At 36.1% G+C, this 17,160-nt stretch overlaps 1 protein-coding gene across 1 annotated transcript in view; it reads left to right on the top strand.

Annotated features, from left to right (window-relative positions):
• The first annotated feature begins 970 nt into the window (after positions 1-970).
• LOC107195515 (olfactory receptor 6P1) overlaps positions 971-17,160 on the top strand; it is a 54,431-nt gene continuing 38,241 nt past the window's right edge. Inside the window, 1 exon segment of the mRNA XM_015587647.1 lies at positions 971-985. Coding sequence (XP_015443133.1) covers positions 971-985 — 15 coding nt within the window.

Genomic DNA, 17,160 nt, shown 5'->3' with positions numbered 1-17,160 from the left:
AAGTAATATTCCATATATATATAAATATATATTTAAGGGTGCATATATCTTGTTCAATTAGTGTTTTCATTTTCCTTGGATAAATACCCAGAAGTGGAATTGCTGGATCAAAAGGCAGTTCTATTTTTTTTATTTTTAAAGGAAACTCCAAACTATTTTCCATAGTGGCTGCACCAGTTTTCAATCTCATCAAAAGTGCACAAGGATTTCCTTTTCTTTACATCTTTGAATAATTGATGATAGCGATTCTGAAAGACATAAAGTGACATCTCATTGTGGAGTAGTGTGCATTTCTCTGATGATTACTGATGTTGAGCAACTTTTTTATATGTCAAATAGCCATTTGTATAACTTTTTTTGGAGAAATGCCAATTCATATCTTCTGCTAATTTTTAAATAGAATTTTTTTTAAGTTGAGTTGTGTGAATACCTTATAAATTTTAGATATTATCCCGTAATCAGATGTACCATTAGCAATTGTAGGTTTTCTTTTCATTTTGTTGATGCTTTTCTTTTCTTTTTTCTCTTTTTTTTATGCTTTTCTTTGCTGTGCAAAAACTTTTTATTTTATTTTTTTTTATAAATTTACTTATTTATTTTAAATATTTTCAAGTATACACTACATTGGTTAGACATTATATCATTTATAAATGATTCCACTAATTACTCCTTCTCTCCTCTGGTTTTCTACATGGCCAATATATTAATTCTAACTGCATTCTCAATGCCAGGCTCCCCATTGCTGTGACCATCTATCAACTACTAATTCTGCTTTAACACTTCACCCCATTCCTCCAACCCCACAACCACCCCTCCCCTCTGTCCATCACCAAATGTCCACTATATTTTTGAGTCTGTTTTTGAATTATTTGTTCTTTTTGTTCCTTAGATTCAGCATATAACTGAAATCATATGGTATTTATCTTTTTCTGTGTGACTTATTTCAGCATGAAGACCTAGAGGTTGATCCATGTCGTTGCAAATGGTAAGATTTCATTTTTTAATGGGTGAGTAATATCCCATTGTATATATGAACCATAATTTCTTTATACAATCATCTGTTGATAGGCATTTAGGTTACTTCCATATCTTGGCTATTGTAAATTGTGCTGCCAAAAATATTGCAGTGCATAGATCTTTACAAATTGTTTTGGTTTTCTTTGGATAAATAACCAGTGGTGCAATTGCTAGGTTAAAAGGTATATTCATTTTTAATTTTTTGAGAAACCTTCATACTGTTTTCTATAGCAGCTGTGCCAATTTACAATCCCACCAACAATGTATGAGGGTTCTCTTTTCTCCACATCCTCGCCAACACTTTTTCTTTGATTTATTGATGATAGCCATTCTGACAAGTGTCGGGTAATATCACATTGTGATTTTAATTTGCATATCTCTGATGATTAGTGACATTGAACATCTTTTCATATGTCTATTAGCCATCTGTGTTTTTCCCTTGGAGAAGTATCTGTTTAGGTCTTCTGCCTATTTTTTAATTGGATTGTTTGTTTCTTTGTTGCTGAGTTGTATGAGTTCTTTATATATTTTGGATATTAACTCTTTATCGGATGTACCATTAGCAAATATCTTCTCCCAATTAGTCAGTTGTCTTTTCGTCTTGTTAATGGTTTCTTTTGCTGTACAAAAACTTTTTAGTTTGATGTAGTCCCATTTGTTTATTTTTTCTGTTTCTCTTGTTCAGGGAGATATATCCAGAAAGAAATTGCTGTTAGTAATATCAGAGTTTACTGCCTATGTTTTCTTCTAAAGGTTTTATGGTTTCAGATCTTATACTTAAGTCTTTAATCCATTTTGAGTATATTCTTGTACACAGTATAAGAAGGTGGCTTCTTTTCTTTTCTTACATGTATCTATCAAATTTTCCAAACACCATTTATTACTCCATTGTATATTCTTACCTCCTTTGTCATATATTAAGTGAGCATATAGGCGTGGATTTATTTCTGGGCTCTATTCTGTTACATTGATCAGTGTATCTGTTTTTATGCCAGTACCATGCTATTTTGATTACCGTAGGCTTGTAGTATAGTTTGATATCAGGTAGTGTGATACCTCCAACTTTGTTCTTCTTTCTCAGGATTGTTGTGGCTATTCAGGGTATTTTATGGTTCCATATGAATTTTAGGATTATTTATTTTAGCTCTATGAAAAATGCCATTGGTATTTTGATAGGGATTGCATGGAATCTATAGATTGCTTTGAGTAGTATGGCCATTTGAACGATGTTGATTTTTCCATGGTATATGCTTCTATTTATTTATATCTTTCTGAGTTTCTTTTTTCAATGACTTATAATTTTCTGAGAACAAGTCTTTTACCTCCTTGGTTAATCTGATTCCCAGGTATTTTGCAGTTTTTGATGCAATCGTAAATGGGATTGTTTTCTTAACTTTTCTTTCTGAAAGTCCACCATTGGTGTATAAAAGTGCCACTGACTTCTGAATATTTATTTTGTAACCTGCTGCTTTACTGAATTCAGTTATCAGTTCCAACAATTTTTTTTTTGTGTGTGGTGGAATCTGTACATATATTATCATGTCATCAGCAAATAACGAGAGTTTTACTTCTTTTCTAATTCAAATGCCTTTTATATCTCTTTCTTGTCTCATTGCTGTGGCTAAGACTTCCAATGCAATGTTGAAGAGGAGTGGTGAAAGTGGGCATCCTTGTCTTGTTCCTGATCATAAGGAAAATGCTTTTAGCCTTTTCCCATTGAGTATGATGTTAACTGTAGATTTGTCATATATGGTCTTTATTATGTTGAGATATGTTCCCTTTGTTCCCACTTTGCTGAGAATTTTTATTATAAATGAAGGCTTGCTTTTATGGAACACTTTTTTCTTCATCTATTGATATAATCACATGTTTTTTATCTTATAATTTGTTAATGTGGTGTATCACATTAATTGATTTGTGGATATTGCACCAACCTTGCATCCCAGGAGTAAATCCAGTTTAATCATGGTGTATGATATTTTTAATGTATTACTGAATTTGGTTTGCTAATATTTTGTTGAGAATTTTTACATCAATGTTTGTAAGAGATACAGACTTATAGTTTTCTTTTTTTGTAATGTCTGTGTCTGGTTTTGGAATCAAGGTAATAGTGGCCTCATAAAGGAGTTAGGGAATCTTCTCTCTCTTGAATTTTTGGAGTAGTTTGAGGAGAATAGGTGATAATTCTTCTTTGAATGTTTGGTAAAATTTGCCTAAGAAGCCATCCGGTCAAGACTTTTTTTTTTTTTTCTTTTTTGGTAGGGTTTTGATTAATGATTCTCTTTCATTGGTGGCAATCGATCAGTTCAGATTTTCTGTTTCTTCTTGACTCAATCTTGGGAGATGACTTGTTTCCAGGAATGTGTCCATTTCTTCCAGATTGTCCAATTTGTTGGCATATAATCACTCATATTATTTTCTTATGATCCTTTGTATTTCTGTGGAGTCTGTATTTATTTTTCCTCTTTCATCTGATTTTATTTGAGTCCTCTCTCTTTTTCCCTTGATGAGTCTGGCTAAAGGTCTGTCAATTTTGTTTATCCTTTTAAAGAACCAACTCTTGGTTTTACTAATCTTTTGTATTGTTTTTCGAGACTCTATTTTGTTTGTTTCTGCTCTGATCTTTATTATTTTCTTCATTCTATTCACTTTGGGCTTTGTTTGCTCTCCTTTTTCTAGTTCTTTTACGTGTAAGCTTGGATTGTTTATTTTAACTTTTTCTTATTTCTCAAGGTAAGCCTGGATTACTATGAAATTTCCTCTTAGGACTGCTTTTGCTGCGTCCCATAGATTTTGAGTCGCTTTGTTTTCATTTTCATTTGTCTCTAGATAACTTTTGATTTCTTTCTTGATCTCCTTAATAACCCATTCATTGTTTAGTAGCATTTATTTAGCATCATACATTTGTTTATTTTTCCATTTTTTTCTTATACTTGATTTCTAATTTCATACCATTATGAAATGATTTCAATTTTCTTAAATTTGTGTCCTAACATGTGGTCTATCCTTGAAAATGTTCCATGCACACTTGAGAAGAATGTATATTTGCTGCTTTGGGATAAAATGATCTGAAAATATCTATCAAATCCATCTGGTCTAGTGTGTCTCTTAGGTCCATTGTTTCTTTCTTGATTCTTTGCCTGGAAGATCTGTCCATTGGTGTCAAGGGGTGTTAAAGTCTTCTACTATGAGTGCATTACTATCGATCTCTCTTTTTATGTTCATCAATAATTCCTTTATGTATGTCGGTGCTCCTATGTTGGGTGCGTATATGTTTACTAGGGTTAATTCCTTTTGATTTATTGATCCTTTTGTCATTATGGAATGTCCTTTTTATCTCTTATAATAGCCTTTGTTTTAAAGTCTATGTTATATCATATAAGTATCACTACCCTGACTTTTTATTCACTTCCATTTACGTGAAATAACTTTTTTCCATTCCTTTGTTTTTAGTCTGAGTGTCATTTGATCTGAAATGGATCTTTTGTAGACAGCATATGCATAGTCTTGTTTTCTTATCCATTTGGCTACTCTATGTCTTTTAATTAGAGTATTTAATCTATTTACATTTAAAGTTATTACTGATAAGAAGAAAAGTTACTGCCATTTTATTATTTGTATTTTATTTTCTTTTTTACCCCTTCTATTTTTACAAAAGTCCTTTTAACATTTCTTATAATGCTGACTGGTTCGTGATAAATTCCTTAAGCTATTCCCTGTCAGGGAAGCTCTGTATCTCACCATCCATTTAATCAAAAGCCTGTGATTGTAGATTCCTGTTTTTTATAACTTTGGCTATTACTGCCAGGCCCTTCTGGCCTGCAAAGTTTCCATTGAAAAATCAGCAGACATACTTACGGGTGTACCTTTGTGAGTTAAGAACTGCCTTTCTCTTGCTGCTTTTAAGATTTTCTGTCTTTGACCTTTGGCATTTTTATTATGATGTGTCTTGGTGCGAGTCTGTTTGAATTCCTCTTTTTGGGACTCTTTGTGCTTCTTGAACTTACATTTCTAATTCCTTTGCCAGGGTAGGAAAGTTTTCTGTCATTATTCCTTCAAATAGATTCTCAATCCTTTGCTCTCTCTCTTCTCCTTCGAGTACTCATATGATCCGGATAATTTTATGTGTCATGTTGTCCTAGGGGTCTCTACACTATTCTCATTTTTTTTTAATTCTTTTTTTTTTTTTTTGGTTCGATTGGGTGTATTCTGCTACCTTGTCTTTCAGTTTACTGATTCAATTGTCTGCTTCGTCCAATGTACTATTCATTTTATTTATTGTATTTCTCATTTCTATCTGTTTTGTTTTGTTTTGTTTTTTTAATAATTTTCATGTCCTTTTTAATGCTTACTATCTCTCTGAGGTTCTCATTGTGCTCATCCATTTTCCCCATAAGTTCATTGAGCATCCTTATAACCGTTATTCTGAACTCTGACACTCTGCCTCTGGTAGGTTGCTTGCCTCCATTTCATTTTGTCTATTTTCTTTGTTTTCTCATTTTATTAGCATTTCTGTGTTCATTTCTATGTGTCAGGAATATTTGTTTCATCTCTCAGACTTGGCCAGATAGCCTAATGTGGAAGTGTCTTGTGTGGTCTAGTGGCACACTCTCCTGATTCCCTATGCCAGGGGCTCTGGATGTGATCTTTGTATGGGTTGTGCGTGATCTTCTGTTGTTGCCAAGACTTTATTGTTTTTAATACATCAGTGGATGAAATTAACGCTCAGACTGACTAATTGTGGGAATTGGCTGCATCCACAGGGTAAGAGTTGCCGTGTGAGGGCTGACTCTACTGAGTGGATTTGTACTAGCAGGCTCGTGTACTTGTTGCAATCACCCTGTGTGTGTACCACTAATGGGGCAAATCAGGAGTTGATCTGTTGTTTCTGGTGCCAGCTTCTGGATACATTGGTTTTGTGGCCACTCGTGAGGTGCTCCCCCATAAGCCAATGTCAGCCACTGTTTTTGATTGCTCTGGCTACAACAACCAATCCACAGATGATTGTTGCCTAAGCTGGATCTATAGGTAATTGCAAGAGATGACCTGTGGGCAGTGGTCTGGTTATCCTTCGTCCTTGGTCTAAGGCAGTTTAGCAGAGGGTCCAGTGCTCCTCCATGTCTGATACTGCCTGTCAGTTGCCTTAAGTCTTGAAACTGGATGAGACTCTGGGTGATATGTGTGTTGGGTGGCACAGGGACCCCGGGAGTCTCCCGGATTTATTAAGTGAATTTTCTCCTGTCACTGCAATGTTAGTGCTGTCTCTGTGGCTCCCTGTACAAGTTTCCAATAGTAGCAAGGTCAGTTGCTGACCACCTTTGGCCTGAATGTGCCACCCCACAGCAGAGGCCACTGCCTATCAATGTGCAGTGGGCACTTTGTGTATTGGACATGGCAGGAGCTCAGGAAGTCAAGGGTCATCAGGCCAATACAGAGCCCTGCACTACCCTCAAGATATATTGCAGTTCATGCAGGCAGCAGTGGTCTGCTCACAACTATTTTCCTAGAAATGCACTCACTGCGCTAGCCAAGGTCTGTTGCTGCGCAGACTGCACAACCCCAGAGCCAAATAGGGTATGAGAGGCTGCCTGTCAATTGGCTGCAGGCACTTCGTGGCTTGTGTGAAGTGGAATCTCAGGGATACAAGGTCCATCTGGCCAATATAGCCTCAGTTTTGCTGCAACTTCTGTGCCTGGGCATTCCCGCTGTAGTTACAGATCACAACGAGATCACCTGTCATCTGTGGTGGTCCCACAGACCTATGCACTACCCAGATGCAATATTGTAACTCTTGCAGACAGTAGAAGTCTGTCTGCCACTGATTTCCATGCAGTGCTCTCCCTGTCCTAGCCAAAGTTTGTTGCCTGTGTGGATTGGAAAATCCAGCAGAAAGGGGCAGGGCTGTGGCAGTTCACTGTCAATGGGCCTCCTGGGGCAATTTGTGGGTAGGGTGGCGTAGGGTTTCAGGGAAACAATGGCAGTCAGATCAATACAGCCTCAGTCTTGCTGAAACTTTGGTAACCATTGGCACGTTCCCACAGAAGTCCCAGATCACAGCAAGACCAACTGCTGTCTGAGATTGGCCCACAGATCCCCAAGATCTGCCCAATTTCGTGTTGGCTGCAATGATCTGCCTGACCCTATTTCGGAAATGCGGCTCACAGCTCTAGCCACCAGCTGGGAATTCTTGGCCCTGAATTGCTGAAGGGTATGGCAGTCATCCCACAACAAAATGCCCAGGCAATCTGCAGGTTGGGTGAAGTGGGCTGATCTCCTCAAGCCAGCTCTTCCTAATGGCTCTGTGGAAGGGGTCTGCAGTCAAGCTGGTGCAGTTTGACAGGTAGAGGGCTGGACTAAAGCACGATGGTGGCTGCCCTTCCAGCCCTCTTTCTAGTGCCAGGTAATGCAAACTTTCTCAGTATGAATCCAACGCGAGCCTCTGACCCACTGCCAGCGAGTATCTGCAGGTCAGAAAACCCGTGTGTGAATCCTTCAAAGGAGCATCTAAGGTTTCAGTCTCCTTCAATCTCATTTGGACCACCGGAATCCCTTCTGGTTTTTATGGTTAAAGTTATTGGAATCTCCTCTTCCCTGATCTGAGACACTTGGCTGGTGAGCCCTCAAATGAGACCAGGACCCCTCTCTTTCAGGAGAACCTCTGCAATTTTGCTCTCTCTCCTGGTGATCCTACACCACCCATGGGGGTGGATCCAGCCTGATTCACGATTTTGCCCCTCCTACTGACTTTGATGCAGCTCCTTTACTTTATCGGACATTGGTGTTCCTATCAGTTGGACTTCAGGTGATTCTCCATGTTGATTATTTTATAATTTGATCGTAATTTCAATGCGGACATGGGAGGATACTAACTCTGCTTTTACCTAGTTTGCCACCTTCTTCTCTCCAATGTTGTAGCAAAAGTGGCCTAAGTTGCCTATTTCTATGTCTTATTTTCTAGAGATATTTCTCTTTCTTTCTGAGATGCCTTGTTCCCTTATTTGTTCATAGTGGTTAAAGGACCATTTCTCCACCTGGGCATTCATGGAAGTGTATTGTGCTTTTTTTCCATAAAGTGATCTTTTATATAAAGTCTCTCTTTAGCCTACTGTTAAGAACACATTTTGCTTTTGGTTTCCAGTAGGTGGTGTCTTTGCTTCTTGGATCCTTGTTTTATATAAAATCTTAATAATGCCTTTTTATTTTCTTATAAATATTCAATCACTTTTGTTACCCTCAGTCTCCGTCCCTGTCAGTGTTAGCAACAGTTTCGGTAGGGTTTGTTCAGATTCACCTGGGGCTCCGAGTGTTCAATCTTGGAGGATATGGGGGAAAATGCCATCTGAGTTGGGTGATGGTGGCTGCGGCTCAGCTTCTCATTTTGCAACCAGGGCTGGTAATAATGAATTGTTGCTTCTCTGCCATCCCCAGTTCTCTGTCATTCTCACTTTGCTTTTTACCCTGAACCTTGGGCACTGCCTCTGCATGCAGATCACAGCTCTCTCAGGCTGGACTGTTCAGGGAACCTGCTGCACCTTCTCCCTTCCCCCCTTCTCCTGCAGGGAGCTCTGGCTGCAAGAGGTAGCTTTTTTACTTCTCCCAGTCTACTGCACGACACCTAGTTTTCTGACCTGTGGTTGCTCTTATTCACGGATCCCATGCTCAGATGTGCTGGTGTTTGGGTGGTTTTTGTTGAGTTTTAGATGGTCAGCTTATTGTTGTTTCAAAGGGAGAGATCTGGAGATGTCTCTCATTCCACCATGTTTTTGACCTGTATTTATTTTTTATGGTGATTATTATTTTATTTGTATTAATTTTATTGTGGTGACATTGCTTAATAAAATTATATAGGTTTCAGTGTACAATTAAATAATACATCATGTATATATATATATACACATATATACATACATATATATACACACACACATATACATATATATATCTATATATATATCTACAATGCAATATATATATATGTGTATATATATATATATATATTGCATTGTGCGTTCAACACTTTAAATATAAACTAATTAAATTCACCAATAAAAAGGTGTAGAGCATCTAAATGGATAAAAAAAAAAAAACAAGACTCTTACAAACGCTGTCTACAAGAGACCCACCTTAGATAAAAAGGCACACACAGACAAAAAAATGAAAAGATGGAAAAATACATTTTGTGCAAATAGAACTAAAAAAATAAAACTGGGTGTAGCAATGTTTGTATTAAGGCTATAACAAAGGCTATAACAAGAGATAAAGAAGAATCCAGAATTTTACTTCTGTATATTTATCTGAAAAAAGCCCAGAACACTAATTCAAAAGATATATGAATTTCTGTGTTCACTGCAATATTATTTACAACAACCAAACTATGGAAGCAACCTAAGTGTCCATTAATAGACAAATGGATAAAGAACATGTGACACATATATATAATGGAATATTATTCAGCCATAAAAAATAAAAATAAAATCTTGCCAGTTGCAATAACAGGGATGAACCTGGAGGGTATTAAGCTAAGTAAATTAAGTCAGACAGAAAAAGACAAACACCATATGATATCATTTATATGTGGCATCTAAAAAAAAACCAAATTAAACAAACAAAGCAAAAACAAACTCACAGATACAGAGAACTTTTTGATGATTGAAAAATGCAAGGGGCTTTGGGGAATGAATAAAAAAAGGAAAAGGGAATAAGTTGTGCAAGTTCCTAGTTATAAAAACAATCATAAGGATATAAAAAGTACAGCATATGAAAATAAACTAATAATATTCTAATGGCTATATATGATAGCAGATGGGTAGTAGACTTATTGGAGTGATCGCTTTTTAAGTTATATAAATGTTTAATCACTATATTGTACATCTGTAACTAATATTATATTGTATATCAACAGTAATTTTTTTTTTTAATTTTTAAAAAGAAGAAACATTTCAAATAAGTAATCTAACCTCCCACCATAAGGCAGGGCAAGAAAAACAGCAAACTAAACTTAAAGTAAATAGAAAGTAGAAAATATTAAAGTGAAATTAATCAGATAGAATAATTATATTAAAAAAACAATAAATAAAATCAATGAAATCAAAAGCTGCTTCTTTGAAAATGTCAGCAAAATTGACAAATCTTTAGCTCAATTGACCAAAACAAAAAGAAAGAAGACTCAAATTATTTGACTCAGAAACCAGCACAGCCGGCTTTATTAGTGAAACAAGGAAGTAAAGACTTACTTCTCTTTTTAAAAAATCAAATTATGAGACTGAGAAATAGAAGAGATGACATTACTACTGACCTTACCTAATAAAATAGGTAACTTATATGATAAGGATAGATTTCTAAAAAGACAAAAACTCTCAAAACCAACTCAAGAAGAAATAGTTAATCTCAATAGATCTATAATAAGTAAGTGATTTAGAATATTCATTCATTCAATATATTTAATAACAGAATCCTGTGGAATTTTAGCAGGATACACAAATGGTCCATTAGTTACTATATTTCTTAGCCTCCTTTGCATCCAATTTTGGTTAAGTGACTAAGTTCTTATCAATAAGATGTAGATGGAAATGATGTGTTAAGCATCTATGTCTCACCTTTAAGAATAATGTCTTTCTACTTTCTTTATGGATGGAAATAAAAAACAGGTGCCTTTGGCTCAACGATAGAGCCTTATTTTGAGGATAGCAGAACCAGTCTGCCTTCCTGTGGCTTGTATAGACTTTGGAAGTCAAGCTGCCCTGCCAGCCCTGCCAGTCATAGACTGCTTATCACTACATTGTTATACGAGAGAGAAATAAATTCTACCTAATTTAAGCCACTTTAATTTTGGAGGTCTTGGTAGTTGAGATTGAATCTACATTGTACTGTTAAGATAATTAAATAAGATGCTTATAAAATTCTTAGCAAAGTATCCAGCATACAGTAAATGCTCAGTAAATGGTAATTGTTTATTTTTTCCTGCATCCATAGGAAAAAATATATAAGGGGCTCCTTTATTTAATTTCACTACTAAAAGTACTTCTTGTTTTTAATAACCCTCTTCTTTCTGAAATGACCTAGTCCCTTACCCTCCAGAATAGCGTACTCCACGATTTCTTTCTTTGCCAACATTTACTCTTTTTCCTTCTTTTTTATTTTTATTTTTATTTTGTCCATCAAATACCATTTCTGAAGGGTTTCTTAATCATATTTCTCTCTTTTTTATAGACTATTCCTCTGGTTAAATATGCCAAATCTGCTTTTGTCATATTTATTAATTTATATTACTTCCAAGTTTATAATCTGAAGACAGACATAAAATTCAGACCAAAATTTTTATTTTATTGCTTTTTCTGAGCTTAATATGTCAAGACTATACCATAATTAATTTTCTCATGTTGTTCCTACTTCTGTGCTTTCTAAGAGTTATCAATTTCTCACCATTTCAAGCTGACAACTCAGAGATAACTGTAATTCTCCTATTCTTTTAGCTTCATCTAACTTTTTGCAAAGTACTATTGTCTGTAGTTATATTATCTTGCTGTAAAAACAAATTTTTATTATTATGAAAAGGAGTGGTAAAATACTTCTGTTGCAGTATGCTCCCTCCTCAATATTGCACCCTAAACAAGAGGTCATTTAGCCTTTGCTTGAACATTTCTCATTATAGAAAAATTAGCACACACTCCAGGAGGTAACCTACTCCACTTATGACAGCTCAAGTAGACTGAGAAGCAGAGGAGCAATCTGTGCATGAATGGCAGTCAGGAATTCCAGAATTATGAGTGGAAAAAAGCCCCATTATTTCTGGAAATGGATTCATATTTGAATCAGAAATCAGGAATCTGAAATTACTCCTCTGATTATCCTCAGTCCAGTTATCCTGAGGTCTTCCTGGTGCACTGTCCTAGTCTAATTCTATTCACAAAGTGGTATAATAAAGGGCAAGCAGGAAAAGATGCTTCCTGGATTGGAGCTTGTAGACTATAGATTTGAGATAAAACATTTATTTCTCACACATAAACACAAACAAGTGTTAGAGATGCAAAGGTAGACAGAGTTTGACAAATAACATATTTTCAAAGAACAAATAGTCTAAAGAACCAGTCTGAATTAATTTATTCATAAGTCTCTCATTTTATTGTTTTATTTCCTCAATAGCATTTTAGACTTGGATTATCATTATATCTATTTACCGTTGCTAAGAGATAGCCTTATCAGCACTTCTGAAAATAAGGTTTTCAGAAGCACCACATGGACGATGGGCGCTAAACTCAAGGACTTTATTGTACTTTCTTCCAGGTATGTTTTCCTCCAGATCTTGCTTTTTCACTGTATCATGTATGGCCCCTGAGGTGACTTGGACAGAGTCTTGTTGGGGAGAGGTAGGTCACCATGACAATGAATCCTAAGGGGCTATATCCCTGATGATGAGGTGATGAGGACCAGCTACTGCAGCTCCTATTTGCTTCAGGGCTTCATCTGCCAAGCCTCCATCCTACTATGCCACAAGTGACTCAGATAACAGCCTGAATTATCAGCTTTATTGAAGAGTATCTGCCACTGTCCACATTACCCAGAAGCAACAGGTAACTAGTCTATTGACAAACATCCAAAGACATGGTATGTGAGTGAATGCAGAGGACAGATAAACAAAGAACTAATTAAACTTTTGTAAAAAAAATTTAGTTGTACTCAAGTTAGATACCCTCAGAATGATCATTTATTCTCTAAGTTTTCCAGATCCTTCAAAATCCTGAAAATTTCTAGAATTTCTCCAGATATTCAATTTGTTTATAATCTGAAAAGCTTAGTCATCCAAACATCTGATATTGAGTAACCTGCTGTTTTATTCATATTTAAATATTTATTATAGAGTCAATGCCTAAAAAAATCACATTGTGGGCAAATCATTTGAAATGTTCAGAAGTGTGAGGTATATTTTTAAATCTCATTGAGGTGAAGTGCTGGAGATCTGTGAACATGTTGAATTGGACAGAACATTGTGCATGAAAAGGGGAATCCAGAGAGCAAACGTAGGTGTCAATTTAGAAAGACAGAGGCCAATTTTGGTTTGTTTAGAGTGTAACATCCTCCTTACCCTAAGGCCAGGAACAAAGTTACATCTGCCATATTCATTCCATATCTACACAGTCCAAATTCAATTTGTATTTTGAAAAATTATAAGTTAAATTTGACTTCTATACACAGATGAGCAAAAGAAAGAAAAGAGAAAAAGCAAAAAAGAAAAAGAGAAAAAAAGCAAAAGAAAAACAACAGTAGGGTGGCAAAATATTGAAGGGATTGTTATATTTTAACTGCTAAGGACTTAGATTATATGAACAATCTTTCACAATTTGTGAGTATGTTTATGAGAGAAAATGGAGAACAAAGAAGATAGGAAAGAGAAAAGAGAATGTGAGCCTGCAGTATCTGGACTTTACCAAGGAAGGAAGGAAGGAAGGAAGGAAGGAATAAACCTTTGTTTTCACATGAATGAGTCCATCTGACTATACCTATGAACATCTATTTATTTCCATGGAAGATTTATAGAGTAATGACTATTTGCTGCCATACTGAGATACCTCCATAGCCAGATTATTTAGATTTATTCTCAGCTGCACATTTTCCTAGATGTGTCACCTTAAAAAAATTCACTCCTCTCTTTGTGCCCTTTATAAATAGAGATAAATGTGCTTAAACTCTTTGGGCTGTCATGAGGATTAAATTACCATGTGAAAAGTACTCAATGCCTTGTACATAGTAATAAATTTTATTATTATGTCTTCTTTATATGCCATGTGGATGCAGACTAAGACAGTAATCACAATGAGATAGCCCTCAGTCGTTGATTCACTAAGTTATTTGCTTAGTCAATTATGATTGTTCAACTTATAATGACCAAATGAAAAATTCAAGGAAAACAACATAAACTTAATTTTTCTCTGAAAATGAAATATATCTGTGTACAGGGTCCTGCCATGTCTCTGGACAAGGTTTCTGTGGCTTCCTGAGAAGAGACATTGGGGGTTATGTAATGTACTGTTCAGGTTTTATTTATGTAACATCTAAGAGGTTAGACAGGAATACAGGCAGTTATGTTGCTATAAATAGTCAATTGGGGTGATCCAGTGACATCTGCATGGTTTCAAGCCCATAGACCTATGAAATCACCAATGTGTTTTAAAATAAGTGTGTTTCACATTGCAGGCAAATTATTCTCATTTAAATTGTCTCTTGAATATTCACATAGTCTAATGAAGTAGAAATGACTGATATCAAAAGCAGCAGAAGCAGCCCTATTTAATAAGAAAACAAGTTCAGCCTTCTACCTTCGAAATAGAGGAAGAAATTCTTTCCCCAAACTCCTAAATTATTATACTTTTTTTTATTTATAAACTTATTCAATAAAGATTTACTGAGTACCTACTATGTGCAAAGCACTGAACTTAATGTGAATTTAAAAAGTGAGAGTTTCTTCTCTTGAAGAGGAAAAATCTAGGTCAATACATAATTATCTTGTAGATCTGTTAATAGAGTTATAGCACATGTGAGGGATCTACTGAACAAAGTCTTCACAGAAGAACTGATGTTTATGATGCTTATTTATGTGCAAAAATGAGAGGTAGAAAACAGAGTGGTGTCTTAAAGAACTCTGACATGACTGGAGGTAAATAAGAATGTCAGGTGGTAGATGAAGAAAGGAGGGTGATCATTAAAGTTGGCATTCAAGTTCAAAGAAAAGATAAATCGTACAATATTATTAATATCATTTAATCCTGAAAAGAACTATGAGTAAAGAGTTCCTCTTGGTTCTATGGAGAAATTCAATGAAAGAAATCATCATTTCCTCCAGACCTCTTGGCATGGGTGAGCCCTGTTCCCACAGGAAATCGCTGAAGAGGAAATCACTGACTGAGCTCAACCTTGTACCAGAGGATTCTTTGAAACATGGTGGAGTGAGAGACATCCTCAGATCTCTCCCCTTGAAACAACGTTAAGCTGAATATTAAAACCGAACGAAAAATACCCACACTGCACACCTGCACATTTGAGCGTGGGATCTGCGCATAAGAACTACCACAGGTCAGAACTCCAGGTTATTGGGCAGTGGACTGGGAGAAATAAAGAAGCTGCTTCTTACAGCCACCAGAGCTCCTTGCAGAAGGAGGAAGGAGAAGTTTCAGTGACTTCTCTGAACAACCCTGCCTGGAAGTGCTGGGACTTCTATGCGGCAGCAGGGTCCAATCTTCAGGGCAGAAAGCAAAGAAGCGGGATGGGGCTGCAGAGAAACAACAGCTGATTTTTACTAGCCGTTGTTGCAAAACCAAGGCTGAGCTGCAGCCCCCAAATCTCAACCCAAAAGGCCTCTCCCCTCCAAAACACTCTGAGACCAATAACTGAGGAGCCCTAGGTAAATCTGAGCAAATGCTGCCAAGAATGAAGCTACCTCTCATAGCCTCTGGAGCTCCTGGCAGGAGGAGAAAGAGGAGAGAAGGTACGGCGACTTCTCTGAACAACCTTGCCTGGAAGTTACGAGACTTCCACGCAGCCGGCAGCAGGGCCCAGTCATCAGGGCAGAAAGCAGAGAAGTGAGATGGGGCTGCAGAGAAACAACAGTTGATTTTTACTGGCCGTGGTTTTAAAACCAAGGCTGAGCCGCAGCCCCCAACTACCAGCACAGAAGGCCCCTCACCCCATGCTCCAAGATCAATCACTGAGGAGCCCCAGGTGAATCTGAGCAAACACTACCAAACTGTTTGCTAACACTGACAGTGATTGAACTGAGAGTAGTGAGTATGATTAAATTTCTACAAGAAAATTTAAAAAAAAAAAATTATATAGGCTTTATATAAATAACCTTAGACGCCACCTACTGGAAACCAAAAGAAAAGCACCTTCTTTGTAGCTGGCTAAAGACAGACCTTTATGTAATAAATCTTCTTTCTGGAAAAACAGCAGAATACGCTTCCATTAATGTCCAAGCAGAGAAATCATCCATTAAACACCATGAACGACCAAGGTGACAAGCTTAAATGACAGAGAATTCAGGACTGTACTTCTGAGCAAAACTCAATGAATTCAGAAATGAGTCATATCAACAATTTCAGGAATTGAGAAAACAACTAGATGAGCAGAGCAAGGAGATTGAAACCCTCAAAAAGAACAGAATAGATCTTACGGAGATAAAAAAAAAAAAAACACATTTCAAGAGTTGAAAAATGAAATAGCAAGCTTAGGAAATAGAGTTAACCAAAAGAAGGAAAGGATCAGTGATATCAAAGACAGAAATCTAGAAGGAAGAAGAGAGAAACCGAAGAATGAAAAATAATGAAAGAGAAATACAAAAACTAGCTGATACTATCAGTAGAGGCAAAATAGGAATAATGGGCATTATCAAAGGTGAAGAAAAGGAGCAAGGATTAGAGAGTATTTTCAGACAAATAGTGGAAGAGAATTTCCCAAATCTAAGGAATGAGCTGGAACTTGGAATTCAAGAAGTCAACAGAACACCCAATAATCTCAATCGAAAAAGGCCTTCACAAAGACATATTGTATTAAAGTTATCAAAAATCAACAACAAAGATAGAATTCTCAGGGCAGCCAGGGAGAAGAAAACAGTAACTTCTAAAGGAAAAACCATTAGATTATCATCAGATTACTCAGCGCAGACCTTACAAGCCAGAAAGAAATGGAATCAAATATTTAAACTATTAAGTGAAAGGAACTACCAGCCTAGAATAATGTATTCATCTAAGCTTTCCTTTAGCTATGAAGGAGAAATTAAGACCTTTCCAGACATACAAAAATTAAGAGAATTCTCCACTATGAGGCCTGTACTACATGAAATATTGAAAGACATCAGCTCACCTAAAACAAGATAACAATGACAAAAAAAAAACAAACATAATTAGGAGTTAAGTTGGTATAAGTCAAATAGAAGCAGAAGAGTGCAATCTTTACTAAGATAAGGCTTTCTAACCTTAAATAATAAGAAGAGAAATGCTATAGGAAGATAGTAATGAATGTTCAGCATACGTAGGGACAAACTGAAACAACAATGACTAAAAAGGGGAAGACTCAAAAATCTAAATTCATAATGGAAAATGGAGATGAGGTACATGTAAAATAAAATGGACGACTGTGTATATATATATATAT

This window comes from Pteropus alecto, unplaced genomic scaffold (assembly GCF_000325575.1).
Source record: "Pteropus alecto unplaced genomic scaffold, ASM32557v1 scaffold533, whole genome shotgun sequence".
NCBI lineage: Eukaryota > Metazoa > Chordata > Mammalia > Chiroptera > Pteropodidae > Pteropus > Pteropus alecto.
The sequence above is the reverse complement of the archived record's forward strand: the minus strand, read 5'-3'. Positions and strand labels throughout refer to the sequence as shown.